The sequence below is a fragment of the Daphnia magna genome, linkage group LG6 (genome assembly GCF_020631705.1).
Source record: "Daphnia magna isolate NIES linkage group LG6, ASM2063170v1.1, whole genome shotgun sequence".
In the NCBI taxonomy this organism is placed as follows: Eukaryota; Metazoa; Arthropoda; class Branchiopoda; order Diplostraca; family Daphniidae; genus Daphnia; species Daphnia magna.
The window spans coordinates 5,491,734-5,508,041 of record NC_059187.1 but is presented as its reverse complement, the minus strand read 5'-3'; the positions used below and the strand labels follow the sequence as shown (position 1 = coordinate 5,508,041).

At 37.7% G+C, this 16,308-nt stretch overlaps 4 protein-coding genes across 9 annotated transcripts; 2 read left to right on the top strand and 2 right to left on the bottom strand.

Moving 5' to 3' along the window:
* The first annotated feature begins 634 nt into the window (after positions 1–634).
* Positions 635–2,802, top strand: LOC116922857. Its single transcript, XM_032929314.2, has 3 exons — positions 635–865; positions 947–1,175; positions 1,274–2,802. The coding sequence occupies exons 1-3, from the start codon at positions 689–691 to the stop codon at positions 2,521–2,523; spliced, it is 1,656 nt and encodes a 551-aa protein (XP_032785205.1). The 5' UTR covers positions 635–688; the 3' UTR covers positions 2,524–2,802.
* On the bottom strand, positions 2,708–8,032 carry LOC116922782 (C-1-tetrahydrofolate synthase, cytoplasmic). Of its 4 annotated transcripts, none has more exons than XM_032929197.2 (21): positions 7,847–8,032; positions 7,197–7,285; positions 6,936–7,134; positions 6,637–6,869; positions 6,358–6,499; positions 6,162–6,273; positions 5,868–6,093; positions 5,625–5,798; positions 5,513–5,559; positions 5,359–5,448; positions 5,064–5,278; positions 4,885–5,002; positions 4,673–4,807; positions 4,532–4,614; positions 4,259–4,469; positions 3,928–4,180; positions 3,744–3,828; positions 3,530–3,603; positions 3,331–3,457; positions 3,114–3,266; positions 2,708–3,045 (listed from the first exon to the last, which is right to left on the bottom strand). In XM_032929197.2, the coding sequence occupies exons 1-21, from the start codon at positions 7,970–7,972 to the stop codon at positions 2,956–2,958; spliced, it is 2,982 nt and encodes a 993-aa protein (XP_032785088.1). In that variant the 5' UTR covers positions 7,973–8,032; the 3' UTR covers positions 2,708–2,955. The 4 variants fall into 4 exon arrangements, with proteins under 4 accessions (XP_032785088.1, XP_032785090.1, XP_032785091.1 ...); XM_032929199.2 differs by lacking the exon at positions 7,847–8,032 and adding an exon at positions 7,583–7,786; XM_032929200.2 differs by lacking the exon at positions 7,847–8,032 and adding an exon at positions 7,601–7,786.
* Positions 8,033–8,173: 141 nt separating this feature from the next.
* LOC116922850 (delta(24)-sterol reductase) lies at positions 8,174–11,970 on the top strand. Of its 2 annotated transcripts, none has more exons than XM_032929306.2 (16): positions 8,174–8,484; positions 9,006–9,089; positions 9,165–9,286; positions 9,375–9,470; positions 9,534–9,657; positions 10,025–10,113; positions 10,185–10,324; positions 10,396–10,426; positions 10,485–10,580; positions 10,651–10,925; positions 11,007–11,097; positions 11,176–11,264; positions 11,334–11,422; positions 11,499–11,592; positions 11,655–11,805; positions 11,861–11,970. In XM_032929306.2, exons 2-16 carry the CDS (start codon positions 9,020–9,022, stop codon positions 11,915–11,917), a joined length of 1,614 nt encoding a protein of 537 aa, XP_032785197.2. In that variant the 5' UTR covers positions 8,174–8,484; positions 9,006–9,019; the 3' UTR covers positions 11,918–11,970. The 2 variants fall into 2 exon arrangements, with proteins under 2 accessions (XP_032785197.2, XP_045031602.1); XM_045175667.1 differs by having other exon boundaries at positions 8,953–9,089.
* LOC116922968 (mitochondrial potassium channel) lies at positions 11,245–14,886 on the bottom strand. 2 transcript variants are annotated; one of them, XM_045175670.1, is made up of 4 exons: positions 14,817–14,886; positions 13,614–14,120; positions 13,027–13,540; positions 11,245–12,368 (listed from the first exon to the last, which is right to left on the bottom strand). In XM_045175670.1, the coding sequence occupies exons 2-4, from the start codon at positions 13,788–13,790 to the stop codon at positions 12,256–12,258; spliced, it is 804 nt and encodes a 267-aa protein (XP_045031605.1). In that variant the 5' UTR covers positions 13,791–14,120; positions 14,817–14,886; the 3' UTR covers positions 11,245–12,255. The 2 variants fall into 2 exon arrangements, with proteins under 2 accessions (XP_045031605.1, XP_045031604.1); XM_045175669.1 differs by lacking the exon at positions 11,245–12,368 and having other exon boundaries at positions 12,705–13,540; positions 14,817–14,877.
* Between the last annotated feature and the right edge of the window lie 1,422 nt (positions 14,887–16,308).

Here is a 16,308-nt window from a genome sequence, read left to right as displayed (position 1 = left end):
CTTATAAGCGTCTCCCCTTTAGAAGAATGGAAATGATTCCATTCCGCCCATTTTGCGAAAAAAATAACGAAATAAGAAAAGATATTTTTTTCTTTCTTTTCTGGGCATGGCTTTAAGGGATGCCAATGTGTGATCCATGCGATATTTAGTTAAAAAAAAAAATCACGGTTCTCTTTTGAAACCCAAAGTCACGTTCCATACAAAGTTCATAGTTGTTTATCGATTGTCTCATAGTGACAGTCCTAAACAATTTTTTTTAGTGTAACGTTCAGCAGCATAGCATGCCACGCTATCCTTCTCCGATGATCGAACTTTTTGATCCACCAATTTATACTAGATGAGCAATCTGCGATGTATCTCTCTGAATCGGCCTCGTCGATATTGAAGGAAAGAGGATTAAATATGGTTGCAGAATAATGTGATCTCCTCTAGCACTACTGGGCATTCAATTACAGATTACAGTTACCAGAGCAAATCCTCATCTGATAACACACAAACACAAACACAGAAAAACGCCCCTGTCTCGTCCTTGCTGATTTGACTTCCTCTTACTGATAAACACTGACGGGTTTCGTTATTAAGGGGACAATGGGCAGACACAAACGAAGCTAACGTTGAAAATAGGCAACGAATAAAGGACAGCAACAGTATCGCATCATTGTTAGAACTCAATGGACTTGTAGTCAAAATGCTCTTGCTTGTGCAAGTGTTTGTGGTAACCTTGGTTTTGATTGTTCACACGCATTGTCTGAATATTGACGAGGAGAACATTACATATACAGATATCCAATCTTCCAACCTATATTGTCATTCATCCAAAAAAAGTACTAATGGGAGAAAGGTTGTTTGTGATTTCCGCCATACGGTTAGTCAACGACCTCGAGAGAATACAATAATATGTGTAAACTATTTTTGAAGTCTAAAATGCATTGTCAATTCATTTCAGGCCGCAAAGTTGGGAAACGCAGTCCTTTTAAAAGAAAGCGATAGGGTGCAAGATGAACAATTGCACCTAGAGGTTCACAACTGTTCCAAACTTTTTATTTCGTCTGCATTCTATTCGTGGAGGCGTTTATTTTCTTCTCTGCAACTGACAATTGAAAATGTCGATGACGTCGAACAAGAAGACATGGCAGAAGAACGCGATTTTGATAAACCTCTCGGTGGTTTCATCAGTACGGTTTGATTTAGCTTCTTAAACTTATATTTTCCCATAAATTTAGTATAGATTCCCATTCAAGCATTCGATTTGTGGTTTTCGTATTATTTTTAGGCTTGGCTTTAAGAAATGTAAGGATGAATTCCTTGACACCGTACCTCGTTTCCGACACCAAGGTTCTGCAGATTGACATTCAAGAATGTCATATTGGTATCATATCTGAGAATGCTTTCCGCAACGTGGATAAATTGTGGCAGCTAAGGATTGAGAAATCGAACATAAGCCGAATCGAAAACCATGCCATGCCGAATGCCTTACTTATAGAGCCCCGGAAAATCGTTGATGTAGACGAGCGAAAGCCCTTCATCTTCAACGAAACACGTTTCGGGACCCTTGAATCGGATGCCATTCAGTTAAACATAACGGATAAAAACGACTATTTCAACATAGTCAATTCCCAATTTCTCAGTATTTTGAAAGGGGGAATTCGAATTTCGGGATCGGGTCATGTTTTGGTGGCTGATTCGCAATTTCACCAAATGGATAATGATTCGGTTGTCATTCATCTTCGAGGAACAGATTCTGAAAGCTCTCATAAACTATTAGCCTATTCTACTTTGACTTTGATAGGCCTTGACATCTTCTCTGTGAACGTTGATAATTTTCTTCTTAACTTGCAGATCACGAATGGTCAGCAATATTTAATCCGCCTTAACTTTCGCTTTCCTGGAGCCCTCTCTTCTGTCGTCGCTTTGGACAACAACACGCTATCCCACATATGGGATCCCAATCAAACAATTTTTGTACAACGCTGGACAGTGGTTTGCAATTGTCACGATATCGGCAATAGTTTATATGCGTTAGCTAAGACGGACTCCGGAAAGGAAAACCAAGATTTTGAAAATGGGACGTTTTCTCAGCTGCCGGGCGAACAAGAGGAAGCGAAACCAACTGAATCCTTCTTAACGATGGTTTCGTCTCCCAATTGGCCAATCCCTAACGAGCTCAGATGCTATAAAGATGATGTAAACTCGGTTAGCATGGGCGAGTACAGTGCCTTATTTTGTACTGACAATGCGGAAAAAACAGCAAACACGAATCAGGCGATATTAGAACCAGATCAATCGTCAAACAATTATGACATGCGAACGATGTTTTGGTGCATCGGAATTACAGGAGGTTGTATTGCTGTTACCGCCGGAATCGTATGTCTCGTTGCTATCTTAAGACACCGAAGAAAAAGCTGCAAGATCCACAACAAGAAAGTTTCTGCCTATCGACCCAATGATGTTAAGCAAGTGGGTATCATCAGTGAAGATCCGATATGTGGATGTGACGAAGGAGAAGATGAGAGTCAATTATAAAAACTGGGACTTAACACTTCCTTCCAACAGTGTAACGACAACAATTTATTTCCAAGCAAAACTTGCTTCCAAGAAGAGAAGACAAGAAGAAAACCACATTATTGGCATAAACTTTTCGTTTTGCATATCCACGAACAAAATTTCAATAAGAGTAAAAATTGAATGAATCGTTAAAAAAACTTGATGCCAATATTAACGTGTGTATTTACTAGTGTTATTTTTGCAAAGGATAATGAAAACTTAACCACTCGTTCTGAAAATATATGTTTGTATAACTGATGATAAGGTTAAACATACCTATAATGTTCACCAAACAAAAATGGTTTTTCTCTCGTTACAACTACTGTAATAAACTACGGAATTGCCGGCCCGGCCTATTGGAAATAGCATTGGCCGGGGGTCATTTTTTCGATGGCACAGATCGCCAACTTTCTAGAACAAGCCTTCAACGTTTCCCGTTTCCAAGTTCAAGTCGATGTCGAAAATGGCTGGGCGAGTTGGAAGACCCGGCATTGTACTCATCTATTAATAAACAGTGGTTGTTATTTTAGTGTCCAAAAAAAAAAGGGCCTACGATGAAAACTCGTTACCGTTCCAACCAAAGGATACAAAAATCCGGCTCCAACACTTGCTCTAACTTCACGAATTGGCAAGGTAAATCCGGTGGGAGCTCCTTTTAATGTGGGATCATGCGACAATGATAAATGGGTTTTCGCCATGCAAATTGGGAAGTCATTGAATCCCTTTGAAAATTAAATTGAAAATATTCGGGTTTTTTGTTTTTTTAAGTCTTACAATTTTACTAACCTGCGATTTATAACGTTCGATCTGAACTCTAGCTGCAGGAGATATTTCAATTTTTTCAGCACCGTAAATTTCCTTAGCGATTACTTCAATTTTCTCTTCGATTGATTGTTCCAAGTTGTACAGATACCTGGACATCAAAGTGGCATGTTCAAAGCAAAAACTAGTAAGGTTAGGTTATTTTGCAAGTGAATTAATTTGCCTGAAATTGGATGGCTGCTCAGCTGCTTTTACGACCGCTTCGGCCAAGGCTGCAGCTCCTTGACTACCTGTTGCCTATGACAAAACGTTTGAATCAGTAAAAGATAGATAAAAAAAAAAAATTTATAAATAAACAATCAAACAAATCAACATAAAAGGGATAAAAAAGAATGTGCTCCAGTTTACTGAATGTCAACCAAATAATAAAAGAATACCCAGTGAGAGCAGACTACAGCATCAAAAGCTCCATTATCTTTACACAGGCGCTGGAGAAGACTCAGTTCATCTTCTGAATCCGTCCTACAAGCAGTAAGCAGCAGAGACAGAGAGAGGGAGAGAGAGAAAAGCAACATAATTAATATATAAAACTTGTAAAGTAATCAAGAGAGAGGAACTGACGTGAAACGATTAATTGCCACAACGACTTGTAGACCAAACTTCCTTATGTTCTCTATGTGTTTTTTCAAATTGGAGAAACCCTTCTCCACCAATTCACAGTTGGGCTCGATGTATGCGGCAGGGATGGGATTTCCTGGAACTACTTGAGGACCACCACCGTGCATTTTCAGAGCACGTACTGTAGCAACCAAGACGACGACATCTGGCTTCAAACCAGAGGCGCGACATTTGATATGCATAAATTTCTCCATTCCTGGAACACAAATAACAAACACAAATTGTACATAGGAAAAATACTGTATAAAATGATTATTGATTTAAAAAGAAATACCTATATCAGCCCCAAATCCAGCTTCTGTTAATACAAACCCGTCGCTGCCAACTAGTCGTAGAGCAATTTGATCTGCCAAAACAGATGAATTTCCATGGGCGATGTTTGCAAAAGGTCCAGCATGAACGAAGACAGGTGTTCCCTCTAGAGTTTGCATCAGATTCGGATGAATCGCGTCTTTCAGCAGCACCATTAAAGCACCACTTGCTCCCTAATTTTGAATTAACTAGAGTGGTATTGTTGACATCACTAAAGTATGGTGAAATAACATACCAAATCGTCGGCAGTGATTGGTACCCCTTGTTTACTAGAAGCCACTACCATTTGGCCCAAACGGGCCCGGAAATCAGTGTATCCTAAATGCGAGATAAGACTAGACGTTTTTAACTATAGTAGTTAAAAGGGTATGCATACCTGTGGTCAAAGCTAGTACAGCCATTATTTCGCTTGCAACGGTAATGTCAAACTGACAGTCCCGCTCATGCCCCTTTTCGGTGTCACTCAGCCCAACTCGAATTTTTCGTAGAAATCTGTCATTGGTGTCCATAACTGTAAGGCAAATATTGGCGTTATCAAATAGTTCTAATAAAAACCGAGGACGCACAGGTGTTCTTGATGGCAATTACCTCTTTGCCAAGTTATAGTTGACGGATCAATATCGAGACGAACAAAATTCCGTATTTCGTCCTCTGTTAACGAATCAGGATCGACTTTGTTGATGCCCAATTTAGTTAATCGCCTTAACTAGAACGAGACGTGACGTTACAGTTCCAACGGATAGTTCCAACTGATGAAAAATACTTACTTGAATAGCCGAAAATTTGCGTGTGCCCTTGTCCTTCGGGACTAGGCGGGAATATAAGGCCTTATCTGATTGGGTGGCTTCATGGAACATACGGGCTTCAATTTGGGCGGCAAGAAGGTTATTCGCAGCAGTTATGGCATGAATGTCGCCAGTTAAATGTAGGTTGAACTCCTCCATGGGTATAACTTGGGAATATCCACCTCCCGCTGCTCCTCCTGAAATAATTAGTAAGACGCAAATGAGTTTTTTGCAAAGAAAAGAAAAAAGTAGCATTTGATAATAATTCAAATTCAACCCTTGATTCCAAATGTTGGTCCTTGTGAGGGCTGTCTGACGCAAGCAAATACATTTTTATTCAAATGGGCGCCGATGGCTTGAGATAACCCTGTTTAACGTTATAAATCCAGGTTTATCAAAAATTTGAATGTGCGTTGCAATACTTTACAAACCGATAGTCGTTGTTGATTTTCCTTCTCCTAATGGCGTTGGAGTTATTCTTCACCACAAAATCACGAATAAGTACTAGTTCTCATAACTTTCAAGCACTTGAAATTGGCTCACCCGCAAACGATTACATATTTTCCGATCGGCTTGCCAACCAATCGTTCCAGAATTTTGATGTTCACTTTAGCTTTGGTCGCACCATACGGCTCAACATCCGCAACAGACAATCCAATTTCTTCAGCTAATTCCATAATATTTTTGGGTGTTTGGCTACGGGCTATGTCAATATCTCTGTGTGAAGTTAATTGTGCAACAAATAACGCAAATCTTAATTTGACTCTAAATGCCATGGCTTGTTACCGTGGAACAGGTTCGCTTAGTTTAAGTGGTAAATAGGATAAATTCCATTGGGTATTAGCCAGCTTAGATACAGCTTTTTCAGCGGCTAAAACCGTGTTTTTCATAAGCATTGCTACAGTCATGGGCCCAACTCCACCAGGAACAGGAGTGATCCAACTGGCTTTCGTTTTCGCGCCTTCAAAATCGACATCGCCCACCAACCTATAACCCGATGTTTTCGAAGAATCTGATACAGAAAAGTTCTTTTCATCATTACAATGTGTTTGAGCAACTTGGAATTTTTCGTGCACTTACCCGAAATCGAATTAATACCGCAGTCTATTACAACTGCTCCTTGCTTTATCCATTCACCCTTTACCATATTCGGCTGACCAATTCCCACGACGAGTATATCTGCATTAGCAACCTACACGGTTTTCCACGATTAACAAATACCAAGATCTCCCGTTAGTTGTTGAAGTTGCAGTTTTAAATCACATGTTTCAAGTACCAATTGCGGTAAATTTTTGGTCTTTGAATGACAAACTGTAACAGTTGCGTGGTGCCATTTCAAGAGTTCGGCAGCAGGGGTTCCAACAATCTTCGAACGTCCAATGACAACGGCTTGACTTCCTTCAATCTTTATCCCTGTTCTAAAATTAAAAAAAAAAAAAAACAAAAAAACAAAAAAAACAAAGCAAAAAAAAAACAAAACAAAACAAAAAAAAAAAAAACAAAAAAACAAACAAACATGAAGTATTTGTATAGTTGACTAGCATAAAACTCTAACCTTTTGATTAATTCCATGCAGCCATTTGGAGTACAAGGTAGAAATCCAGAAACCAGATCACCTACAGCCACTTTCCCTTGATTTATTGTGTTTAACCCATCAACATCTTTGCTTGGAAGAACTGAGTCTGTGATAAGGGTAGAATCAATCTTGTTCACTGAATCAAGTGGCATTTGCACAATTATCCCATGGACACTAGGGTCCAAGTTAATTTTATTAAGCACCCTGATAAGCTACAAAGAGAAAATACCATATTAGTAACTTTAACCACCAAAACTGTGATTAGCAATTGGTATTACCTCAGCTTGAGTAGTTGAAGAGGGTAGTACTACGTGTGAGGCCTTAATGCCAATCTCTTCAGCAGCCTTCATTTTCATTCGTATATAAACATTTGAATCTTCTCTGGCACCAACCTGAATGATATTCAATCCTGGGGTAAAACCAGGGAATTGTTCTTTAAGGTTCTTGACTTGCTCATTCAAACCAGCTCTTAAATTCCTATATTCATAAAGTATGTTAACATGAGAAAAACCAGCAGCAATGTATGTCTGTAAACTTACTTTGCAATTTCAGTGCCAGAAAGTAACCTTCCTGTTTCTTCCATTGTTGTAAATTTTTTTGGGTAAACAAAACTCTTTGATGCAACTTTCTAAAATAAAGAAATAAATTAAATTAAATGCAAGATTAATAAAAAAATTAACTATCACATATAAATGTACAGTAAATTATACACTATTGAAATATAATGTGTTACTGTTTGCTAAGTGAATAGACAGTTAAGCATGCATTACTTCATGAAAATTAATTTACTTCATGAAATATAAGTAAGCAATTTTTCATGCAGTTTGGGTTTTAAAAAACCATTCTTTTGGAAAAATAATGACATTTTAATTCAAAAATTTTGCTTTAAAAATGCAGACAGCATTGAAATAACTATATAAAGTACCCTGGGCCTAAATTTTACTTGATCAACTACTGCTTCCAATGTTCACCAATATTGAAAGACAAAAAAGTCAAAAATGAAAATGGGAACGTAGAAACGATACAGCTATAACAGCTTCAGGACTACTTCGTTTCAGAAGGGTTTCATCAGTAAATACGAACAACTAACGATAAGCGGTGTTATTTTTCAATGCAAAAGTTAAAACGACGCTTGGTATAAAGAAAGTTTTCGCTGCAATTGATTTTATAATGGTAAACACCGACTTACCGTAAATTTCCTCTCCTGAGCTCGACTTTGCCCTTCAACACGTAGAATAAAGTTCACTTCGTTTAAAAACAACCTTAGGCAATGTAGTGTTTGGTGTTTACTGTCGGATAGGATGTAACTTCGCATTTCCCGGTCTCGATTCGAGACCGTCTCGCGGAGACCAAGTTGCCCGGTTTGGTCAAAAAGCGGACGTGGATAGTGGATCCCCGGTAATCTGCGGATATGATGGTTGGAGGTATAATCACGATTCGTTAGGGCAACCACGAAAACTTAGTACTGGCTATTGAGGGATTTTTGACATAAGATCCATAATCTATGACTGTCTACACTTTTTTCTTTAAACTTGACGTCCAAGTGGAGATAGAAAACAAAGCGAACTTTGAACTACCCGGTCTTCCTTGTCTTCCCATCTCTATGACCACGTAGCATTTGGTTTAGTTGTGATAAGTTACATTCAGATTGGTCAATGGTTAAATCGACAGTCACGAAGGAGTTCTCCGGGAGTTTCGCCATACTGGTTTTCCTTGTCCCACTGTCAGAACAGCACAGCTGTTGAAATGCAGTGAAAGTCAAATCTGGCCAGCAACAAAACTTAGCAATCCACTGAAACACTTTTGGGTTTGGGCTCCCTGTAATAGGTATACATTTTGATTCAGCAATAGAAGTCTATGTTAGTTGTATAACTTGCAATAAGGTATTGTGAATGCAGAGGTTGTCTTTCTGTCACCTACTTTTTTTCTAGGTACATATGAAACACTGTTGAAGGAACAATTTTTCATCTTATTGTATCACCAATTAGCCAGGCCTATATGTATTTAACCAATTGAAACTCAATAACAATTAACATCCTCCTGTTATCTGTTTTAAATTATTCTTTGCTTCATTATAGTTTCAGAAACACCTCTAGTGAAAAATCATATAAAATTTTATGCTTCCAGACAATGTTTAAAGTTAACTTGATAACAATTAATTGTTATCACTTGTCAATGAAAAACTATACTGAACAAGAATGTTAGATATGGCTTATTGATAAAACAAACAGTTAATCTATAATGGCCTCTTAAAAAGCCTAAAGCATCTTTTCCCTGTTGATCTTTGTATCACAGTGCTTCCTGGGCTGTTACAGGCAAAAGTTATAATTCTGTAACTTTTGTCATAGAAACTGATGCCAAAATGGATACAGCTCTTTGGAAAAAGAGATTGATTCGCCTGATGGAGGACAATCGTGGTCTCATTGTTCTCTGTAAAGTTATTTTTACCTAGTACTGGTGTCCACAAATTGTATTTGAATTTTGTATTATTAATTGGGTTTTTACAGTGTTCTGCTTACCGGCTTCCTTCGTTTTCGATCTCGCTCTTCAGTTGCGTAACTGGTTCTACCGTACTGTTTTGTCAGCCCCTCAACGTCATGACGAACGTGTTCGTCAGATTCAGTCTAAGGTAAAACAACATAGGATTTTACTACAGCTATTCTCAGAAGCTAGCGAAACGAATTAAACCGGGCTCTGCGTCTAACTTTTCCCGACAGGTACGCAAGTGCAATGATCTTCCCGATTCAGAAAAGAAAAAAATGTGCACTGCCCGACCAAATTGGTTAAGCTTATCTACAACGTTCTTCAGAAAAGTAAGAGCCCTTTCTCACTCCACTGAATGCAATTCTTACAATAAAATATTTTATATTATTTAGGATCTTTGTCACAAAATCCCCATTCCGTTGTACGACATTCTTGAACTAAATGAGGAAGCAATGACCGTGCGTGTTGAGCCCATGGTAACCGTTGGTGACATCACTCGTTACCTAATACCCAAAGGTACTTTTCTTGAACTTCGCACCATGAGTCTTTTATTTATGATAGCAATGCGGAACTTATGGCAATCACAATACTTTATACCATATCGCAAATCCTAACCGTTGGATCGTAGACGGTTAAAGGTAAGGTGCGCTCGTCGTGTGCACCTTTCCCCCGTAATACAGTGGCTAACTCTAATTATACATAAATTTCTCGAAATTGTCGTTCGAAATATCACATATTTTTTCTTTGACCGCACGGAAAACTGATTTAATGGAAATCAACGTATGACCGTCAGTTGAGCAGATCTCGGATCATAGCTAGATTCATCGATCCTTGTTACCCTGTCAAACCGTACTCAACAATCATGTGCTTTTATCTCAAACAGGTTATACATTGGCGGTCACTTTGGAAATTGCTGATGCTACCCTTGGAGGACTAGCATTTGGCGTTGGCATGACAACGTACTCGCACAAGGTATTTATCCACGTTTTCCTTCTTGAATCATATCTTATTGACATCGATTGTTAATTCAAATTTGCTGTTAGGTTGGATTGTACCAAGAAACTATTGCTGCATACGAAGTTGTGTTGGGAGACGGTAGCTTAGTCCGAGTGACTAAAGACAACGAATACTCGGATCTGTTCCACTGCCTTCCGTGGTCGCACGGCACGCTAGGATTTCTTGTGTAACGTAAAAAATTGTTTTTGTCGCGCACGATTTTTTTTCATATGAAGTGTAATTTTTGTATTACTTTAGTGCCCTAGAAGTCCAAATCATTCCAGTGAAAGTAAGTGACGGAGACCTTGAAATCAATGTTGCATTTTGTTTATTCCCTTATTTTGCAGCCTTATGTAAGAATGGAGTACATTCCAATCAAAGGCCAAAAAGAATACTGCGATAAAATTCGCGAGCTATCGGGAGCTATGGATAAAGATAAGCAGGTGTTAAATTAACCCAAAGATTCAAATAATTTTAAAAATAGGAAAAATTAACAAATCTGCTTGTTCTTAGACCCCCGATTTCGTGGAGGCAACCATTTTCAGTAAAAATGAAGCGGTTATTATGGTCGGTCACTTCGCGAACGTTAAAAATGCACAAGAGGAGGCACAGATTAACCACGTTGCTCGTTGGTATAAACCGTGGTTTTACAAACACGTTGAGAGCTTCCTCAATAAGCCTCCAAGCCAAGAATTTATTCCACTACGCGAGTATCTGTTACGACATAATCGCGCCATTTTCTGGGTAGTCGAATCTATGATTCCCTTTGGTAACAATCCCGTTTTCAGGTGAGGCGCTTCGTAACGAAAGTTAAATTTTATATTTTACAGCTTACGATTCTACGTTAACATTACATTGTTAAACAACAGATTCTTGTTCGGATGGCTTTTGCCTCCCAAACCTGCGTTCCTGAAATTCACTACAACACCTGGTATTCGTGCAATGACTTTTACGAAGCAGGTTCTAAAAAAAGCCTTTTACCTTGTGAGTTATTACGTTCTTTTTATGTAACCATTTGTTGTGTTTTGCTTGGTGTAGGTTTTTCAAGACATCGTCCTACCAATCAACGTACTGGAAAAACAAATCGATGTTTCTGAAGAAATTTTCGACGCTTATCCTATTCTAGTGTATTGTTTAAAACTTTCTTTTAAAACTCATGGTTACAGACGAATTTAATTGGTGTGGTCGAAAATTAGATACCCCTGCAGAATATATGATCACGGACCCCATACTGGCCAACTACGTCCTCCTCGACCTGATCAAATGTGTCCTGGTACTAACTGGGGTATGTATCATAATTATAATTTACTTTTAATTGTTATTGTCTTTTTAAATGAATTGTTCGCTTTGTTTGAAAACAGGTATGTTTAATGACCTTGGCGTCTATGGAGTACCAGGGCCGGTGAAGCGTAAGCAACGTTTCGATGCTGTCGCTGCCATGCGCAAAATGGAAAAGTAAAAACAAGTTTTGTTTTTCTTTCCTTGTTTTAAACTGTAGAGATTTATTCCGTTTATAGATTTACTCGTGATGTAGGAGGGTATCCGTTCCTCTACGCTGATATCTTTATGGACCGAAAGGAATTTGAAGAGATGTTTGATCTCGAAGCCTATGAAAGAGTTCGTACAAAGTATCATGCCAACGATGCGTTCCCTCACCTTTACGACAAGGTACATAAAAAAAAAGTCGTTGAAATTCGTTAACTGATTTTGTTCTGATACAAAGGTTAAACCGGAGATAGACGTCATCAAAGTTGGCAAAGAGTATATGGATCCTTTGTAGAAAATTTTGTAGCCTGATTTCGCCGTGTTTAATGAATAAACAAATAGGCTGGATGAGACAAGGACATTTTGTGAAGACGGACTGTTACGAAAATTATTCTGTGTTTGTACTGCAGAAGTTTAAGGTTTTTGCTAACTTTTTCGCAGCATCCAAGGCATCACTATGTACTTTATATTATATTGAGATAACTAAGAACTTTGGTCCTCGGACGGGAACAAATGATCTAGTGCAGGAGTGTGCTGAAAAATATGCTGTAGGTTGGGCTTTGTCACAAGTCGAAGGGCAAAAAGGCAGACAATCTGCGACACCTGTCTATCTTTGAGGCAGCCCATTCTTCCCTAGGTCGTAGGTGTTTGCCGATTAGTTGGTCTTAGGTAGTCCGTCAACCTACCCTCTACAGTAGCGATTCTTCCTTCTTCATATCCAAGGTTGTATGTCAGCTCGCACGGTCCTGCAAAGTTAAGCTTAGCCTTTGGCGGTTTGAACCTTTATGGGGTTATTTGTTTGAAGTATACCATGAAAAGATACAGACATATAAGTAGCGATATGGAAGACCACTGAAACTTTTAGTAGTTCTACAATTTATGCCAACATCAGCCAAAGGCTAAGGTATATGTCCTACTAGGTCGCCATACTCTACAAACTCATTAACACTACATACTTATTAAAAGAAAATAAATATAAAATTTCATTTACAAGAATTTCGACTACCATGACTCTAAGACACATTAAATTGTAAATTTATGTGAATGGCGATAGAAACTGACGCTTAAAAAGCACAAGAGAATTCTATTACAGCCATTTTACTTTACTGTCAGAAAAAACATTATGTTACATATTGAAAAGCTTGCATAGCGCCCAAGTGCAAGTTGGAATTAAAATAACAGTAATCGCAAATAGTCGATTACTATGTTTTGTATGGTGATCAAAGAAAATTTCTACATCACGTTGCGATACGTAAGATGGCTTTGTAACAGCGTCAATATTTACATCCACTGGAGAGAGCGAGGTTTCTAACTGTCGGCTTAGTTGTAAGATAACATTTTTTTGGCTATCACATTCATGTTGAATCAGTTGTAGCAAAGAATCTTTTAGCTCCTTCCATTTACCTTCTGAAAAATCTTGAAGCTTGTCTCCTAGTGATGCACGAGAATTCAGCTGTATCGCCAATGAAATTTGCTTTGATAATTCCTCTGTGTTAGTAAGCAGCTGATTGTTTTTGGTGGTACTTTCAACCAAATCTCTGAGCTCCTTCATTTTTAAACGATTATTGACTGTGGTTCCAAAGACACCTACAATGGTACCTAAAACTGATCCAATAATTGACCAATACTTTGTTTTTTCAGCTTGGGCTCTTTCCTTTTCATGAGAATCTCTCAAATTATTTGACAAGATAGCAAAGTTTTCTCTTTCCTCCTTTTCCAGTTGCTGAACTTCTTCTTTTAAATATTTTTCTTCTTTCATTACTGAGTGCTCCTGGGTAATAAGTGCAAGATATTTGTCATCCCCTCTAGGAACTCGATCTAATTCTATATGTAGCTCATGTAACTTCTGCTGCACAAAACTCAATTTCCTTTGTACATCTCTTCTGTCTTCTTGAGATTTAATAAACTTGTTTTCTGACTGACAAGTATTAAACATGAAAAAATGTGGGTTTAACGAAACTAGATGGTTCAATGTATGTTCTGTATCTTACCTGTAAAACTCGATGCTGTGCTGCTTTTACTTCTGAAAGACCGACAATATCCTCATATTGTTTATTTTTATGATACATCCATGTCGAAACCGTTCCACTCACAGGTTTCGTTGGCAGCTTTTTCGGTAAAGATTTGACGAAATGAATGAAGGCCTCTGTCACATTTTTGTTTGACATTTTCCATTTGAATTAGTGCTTCAAATTAAGTGCATCGGTACACCGTTTGTTTAGGCGCTTTCTACAGGCAAAGCCGATTGCCGTGCACGATACAAATTACAAAGTTACCAACACAAAAACGTCTGCTTCCAAGGCCTACTTAATGCTTAAGGCCTGTAAACTCAAATGCCTCCTATGGCGGGTAGGCGTTCCGTAGTAAGAGCAGAGTCATAGAACCCTGGTTGGTCCAGGCTGAGAGGAATCCCTATACCGCGTTTCGTTGGTCTGAATGTCTGAAATTTCGACGTTTTTGGGGCGGGGCACAGTGGTGGAAACTAAAATCAGAGTCATCTATCGAGACAAAACTGAGTGGTAAAAGTCTATTTTACCCGACCAAATTTACTTAACTAAAATAACTTAACTTAACTATACTTAAGTAACTAAACGGGACCAAGCCCGAGCTATGCGAGGCAAAATAGGGGTTTTGGGTGGGTAAAGTAATGTAATAGTAAAGTAATAAAGTAAACTAGTAACCTAAAATAACTTAACTTAACTATACTTAAGTAACTAAGCGGACCAAGCCCGAGCTATGAGGAGGCAAAATAGGGGTTTGGGTGGGAAAAGTAATGTAATAGTAAAGTAATAAAGTAAAATAGTAAAGTAAAGTAAAGTAATAAAGTAATATAGTAAAGTAAAGTAAAGTAATAAAGTAAAATAGTAAAGTAAAGTAAAGTAATAAAGTAAAAATAGTAAAGTAAAGTAAAATAATTAAGTTAAACACTCCAAATATTAAGTAAAATAGTAAAGTAAAGTAAAATAATTAAGTTAAACACTCTAAATATTAAGTAAAATTAACACATTTAAGTTAAGTAAAAAGTAACATTTCTGCTAATCAGTAAGGTAAAGTAAATCTATTAAGTTACTAATAACTTTATAAAGTAATGTATAATTAAGTTAAGTAATTAAATTAGTCAAATAAATAATAAATAAAAAAAATTACTCTAATACCACTACTCTATTACCAAAATATTAACAACGAACACTTACCTTAAAAAAAAGTTATCCAATACACAGATGTATACACTACAAACTTTAAAAAATGAATGAAATACAAAGAATACAATATGTCGTCTGCTATATGAAATTATTCGTTGTTGCAGGTTATATTTTAAAATCTATATATATAAAATTTACACACAATAACTTCATTTTCAAATACTAAATTATAACTAAATTTATTTAAATAAATAACAAGCAAATAAATTCAATTAAGAATAATTCATAAAAACTAGCAATTACATAATTATACATATAAAGTCACAACACTGGAAAAACTATCTACTACTGTCATCTGATACAGATTCAAAAATTCAAAAATACAAATACAACTACAGACATGTAATCTACATTATTAATATTCTATTTTCTTTTCTAGGTGTTAGATTCCTTTCAAGTATTGGTGGCTACTCAATTAGCTATGATGAGTTAACAGAATCTATGGCACTTCCCTAGCAAGACAAGTTTTCTCTAATCCAATAACGATTAAAAAAAGTGCCATAGAGGCACTTCCCTAGCAAGACAAGTTTTCTCTAATCCAATAACGATTAATACAGGGTTGTAGATCTTTTTACGCTGATCATTTTTAATATAGGTTTTAGGGTGTGCAAATGAGCGGGAGTGTCCGTAAAACGCGTACAAAGTTTCAAGTTTTACGGAACTGACGCGCTGCCAAACCGCCGGCCAGAAGAAGGGTCGGAAGGGGGGATTGCGCGCACCCATGGGAGAGGGGGAGAGTGAAGGGGGGTTTACCTGAGCCACACCATACGGCCCCATGTTTTCCCTTTGCCTCGCATATTAACGGTGGTGTAATGGTTAGCCGGTTAGCTGGTGATGCGAAAGGTCCGAGGTTCGAATCTCGATCAAGTCGGTTAGGAAATCTTAGTTTTTTGAAAAATTGAAATTGTTAAAAATATTCCGTAGTTGATGGAAGTTGAAGATCGGTGGTAAATCTTCACGACCGCGACAAGATCGTGATGACTGTGGAGAGGACAAGGGGAGATAGAGATCGAAACGACCCAGAGCTTCCATATGAGTATAATGTCACATTTTAAAATGTACCTAACAGAAAGAAAGCTTTCGGATTCACTCGGCATCCCAAAAGGAGATCATCGTTCCATCTTTTCAGCTTATGATTTGCTCGGCGAAAAACAGAAGAAGGATTATAGTTGGACTTAGACTCTGTAAGTCCAGTCATCAACTCCGTAATCCATGATGTCATCAAGTTATAATCTTAAGGTATTTAACATAACACCCCTTTCACACTCTCTCTCCCCGGGGAGCTTTGCCACACGCAGTCCCCGTCCCATAACAGTGAGTCATCAACAAAGAGTTGAGGCACTTTACAATGTGACAATATACTCATTTTGTAGCTTAGGTTCATCTGTGTCTACAAAGGTATAGTATAACTCAACTCAAGTATGGTATAGTATAGTGCAGTATAGTATAGTATAGTATAGTATAGTATAGTATGTATGCATGT

Excerpts from the sequence above, each read along its gene's own strand:
- LOC116922850 (XM_032929306.2), top strand. The coding sequence starts at position 9,020 with ATGGATACAGCTCTTTGGAAAAAGAGATTGATTCGCCTGATGGAGGAC. Across the intron at positions 9,471-9,533 it reads CTACAACGTTCTTCAGAAAA|GATCTTTGTCACAAAATCCC; the intron begins GTAAGAGCCCTT and ends TATATTATTTAG. Across the intron at positions 11,265-11,333 it reads GACGCTTATCCTATTCTAGT|ATACCCCTGCAGAATATATG; the intron begins GTATTGTTTAAA and ends GTCGAAAATTAG.
- LOC116922857 (XM_032929314.2), top strand. The coding sequence starts at position 689 with ATGCTCTTGCTTGTGCAAGTGTTTGTGGTAACCTTGGTTTTGATTGTT. Across the intron at positions 866-946 it reads TTTGTGATTTCCGCCATACG|GCCGCAAAGTTGGGAAACGC; the intron begins GTTAGTCAACGA and ends AATTCATTTCAG. Across the intron at positions 1,176-1,273 it reads ACCTCTCGGTGGTTTCATCA|GCTTGGCTTTAAGAAATGTA; the intron begins GTACGGTTTGAT and ends TATTATTTTTAG.
- LOC116922782 (XM_032929197.2), bottom strand. The coding sequence starts at position 7,972 with ATGCGAAGTTACATCCTATCCGACAGTAAACACCAAACACTACATTGC. Across the intron at positions 4,181-4,258 it reads TGGATTTGGGGCTGATATAG|GAATGGAGAAATTTATGCAT; the intron begins GTATTTCTTTTT and ends TTTGTGTTCCAG. Across the intron at positions 3,046-3,113 it reads TGTATCCTTTGGTTGGAACG|ATGAGTACAATGCCGGGTCT; the intron begins GTAACGAGTTTT and ends GTTTATTAATAG.
- LOC116922968 (XM_045175669.1), bottom strand. The coding sequence starts at position 13,790 with ATGTCAAACAAAAATGTGACAGAGGCCTTCATTCATTTCGTCAAATCT. Across the intron at positions 13,541-13,613 it reads CACAGCATCGAGTTTTACAG|TCAGAAAACAAGTTTATTAA; the intron begins GTAAGATACAGA and ends AATACTTGTCAG.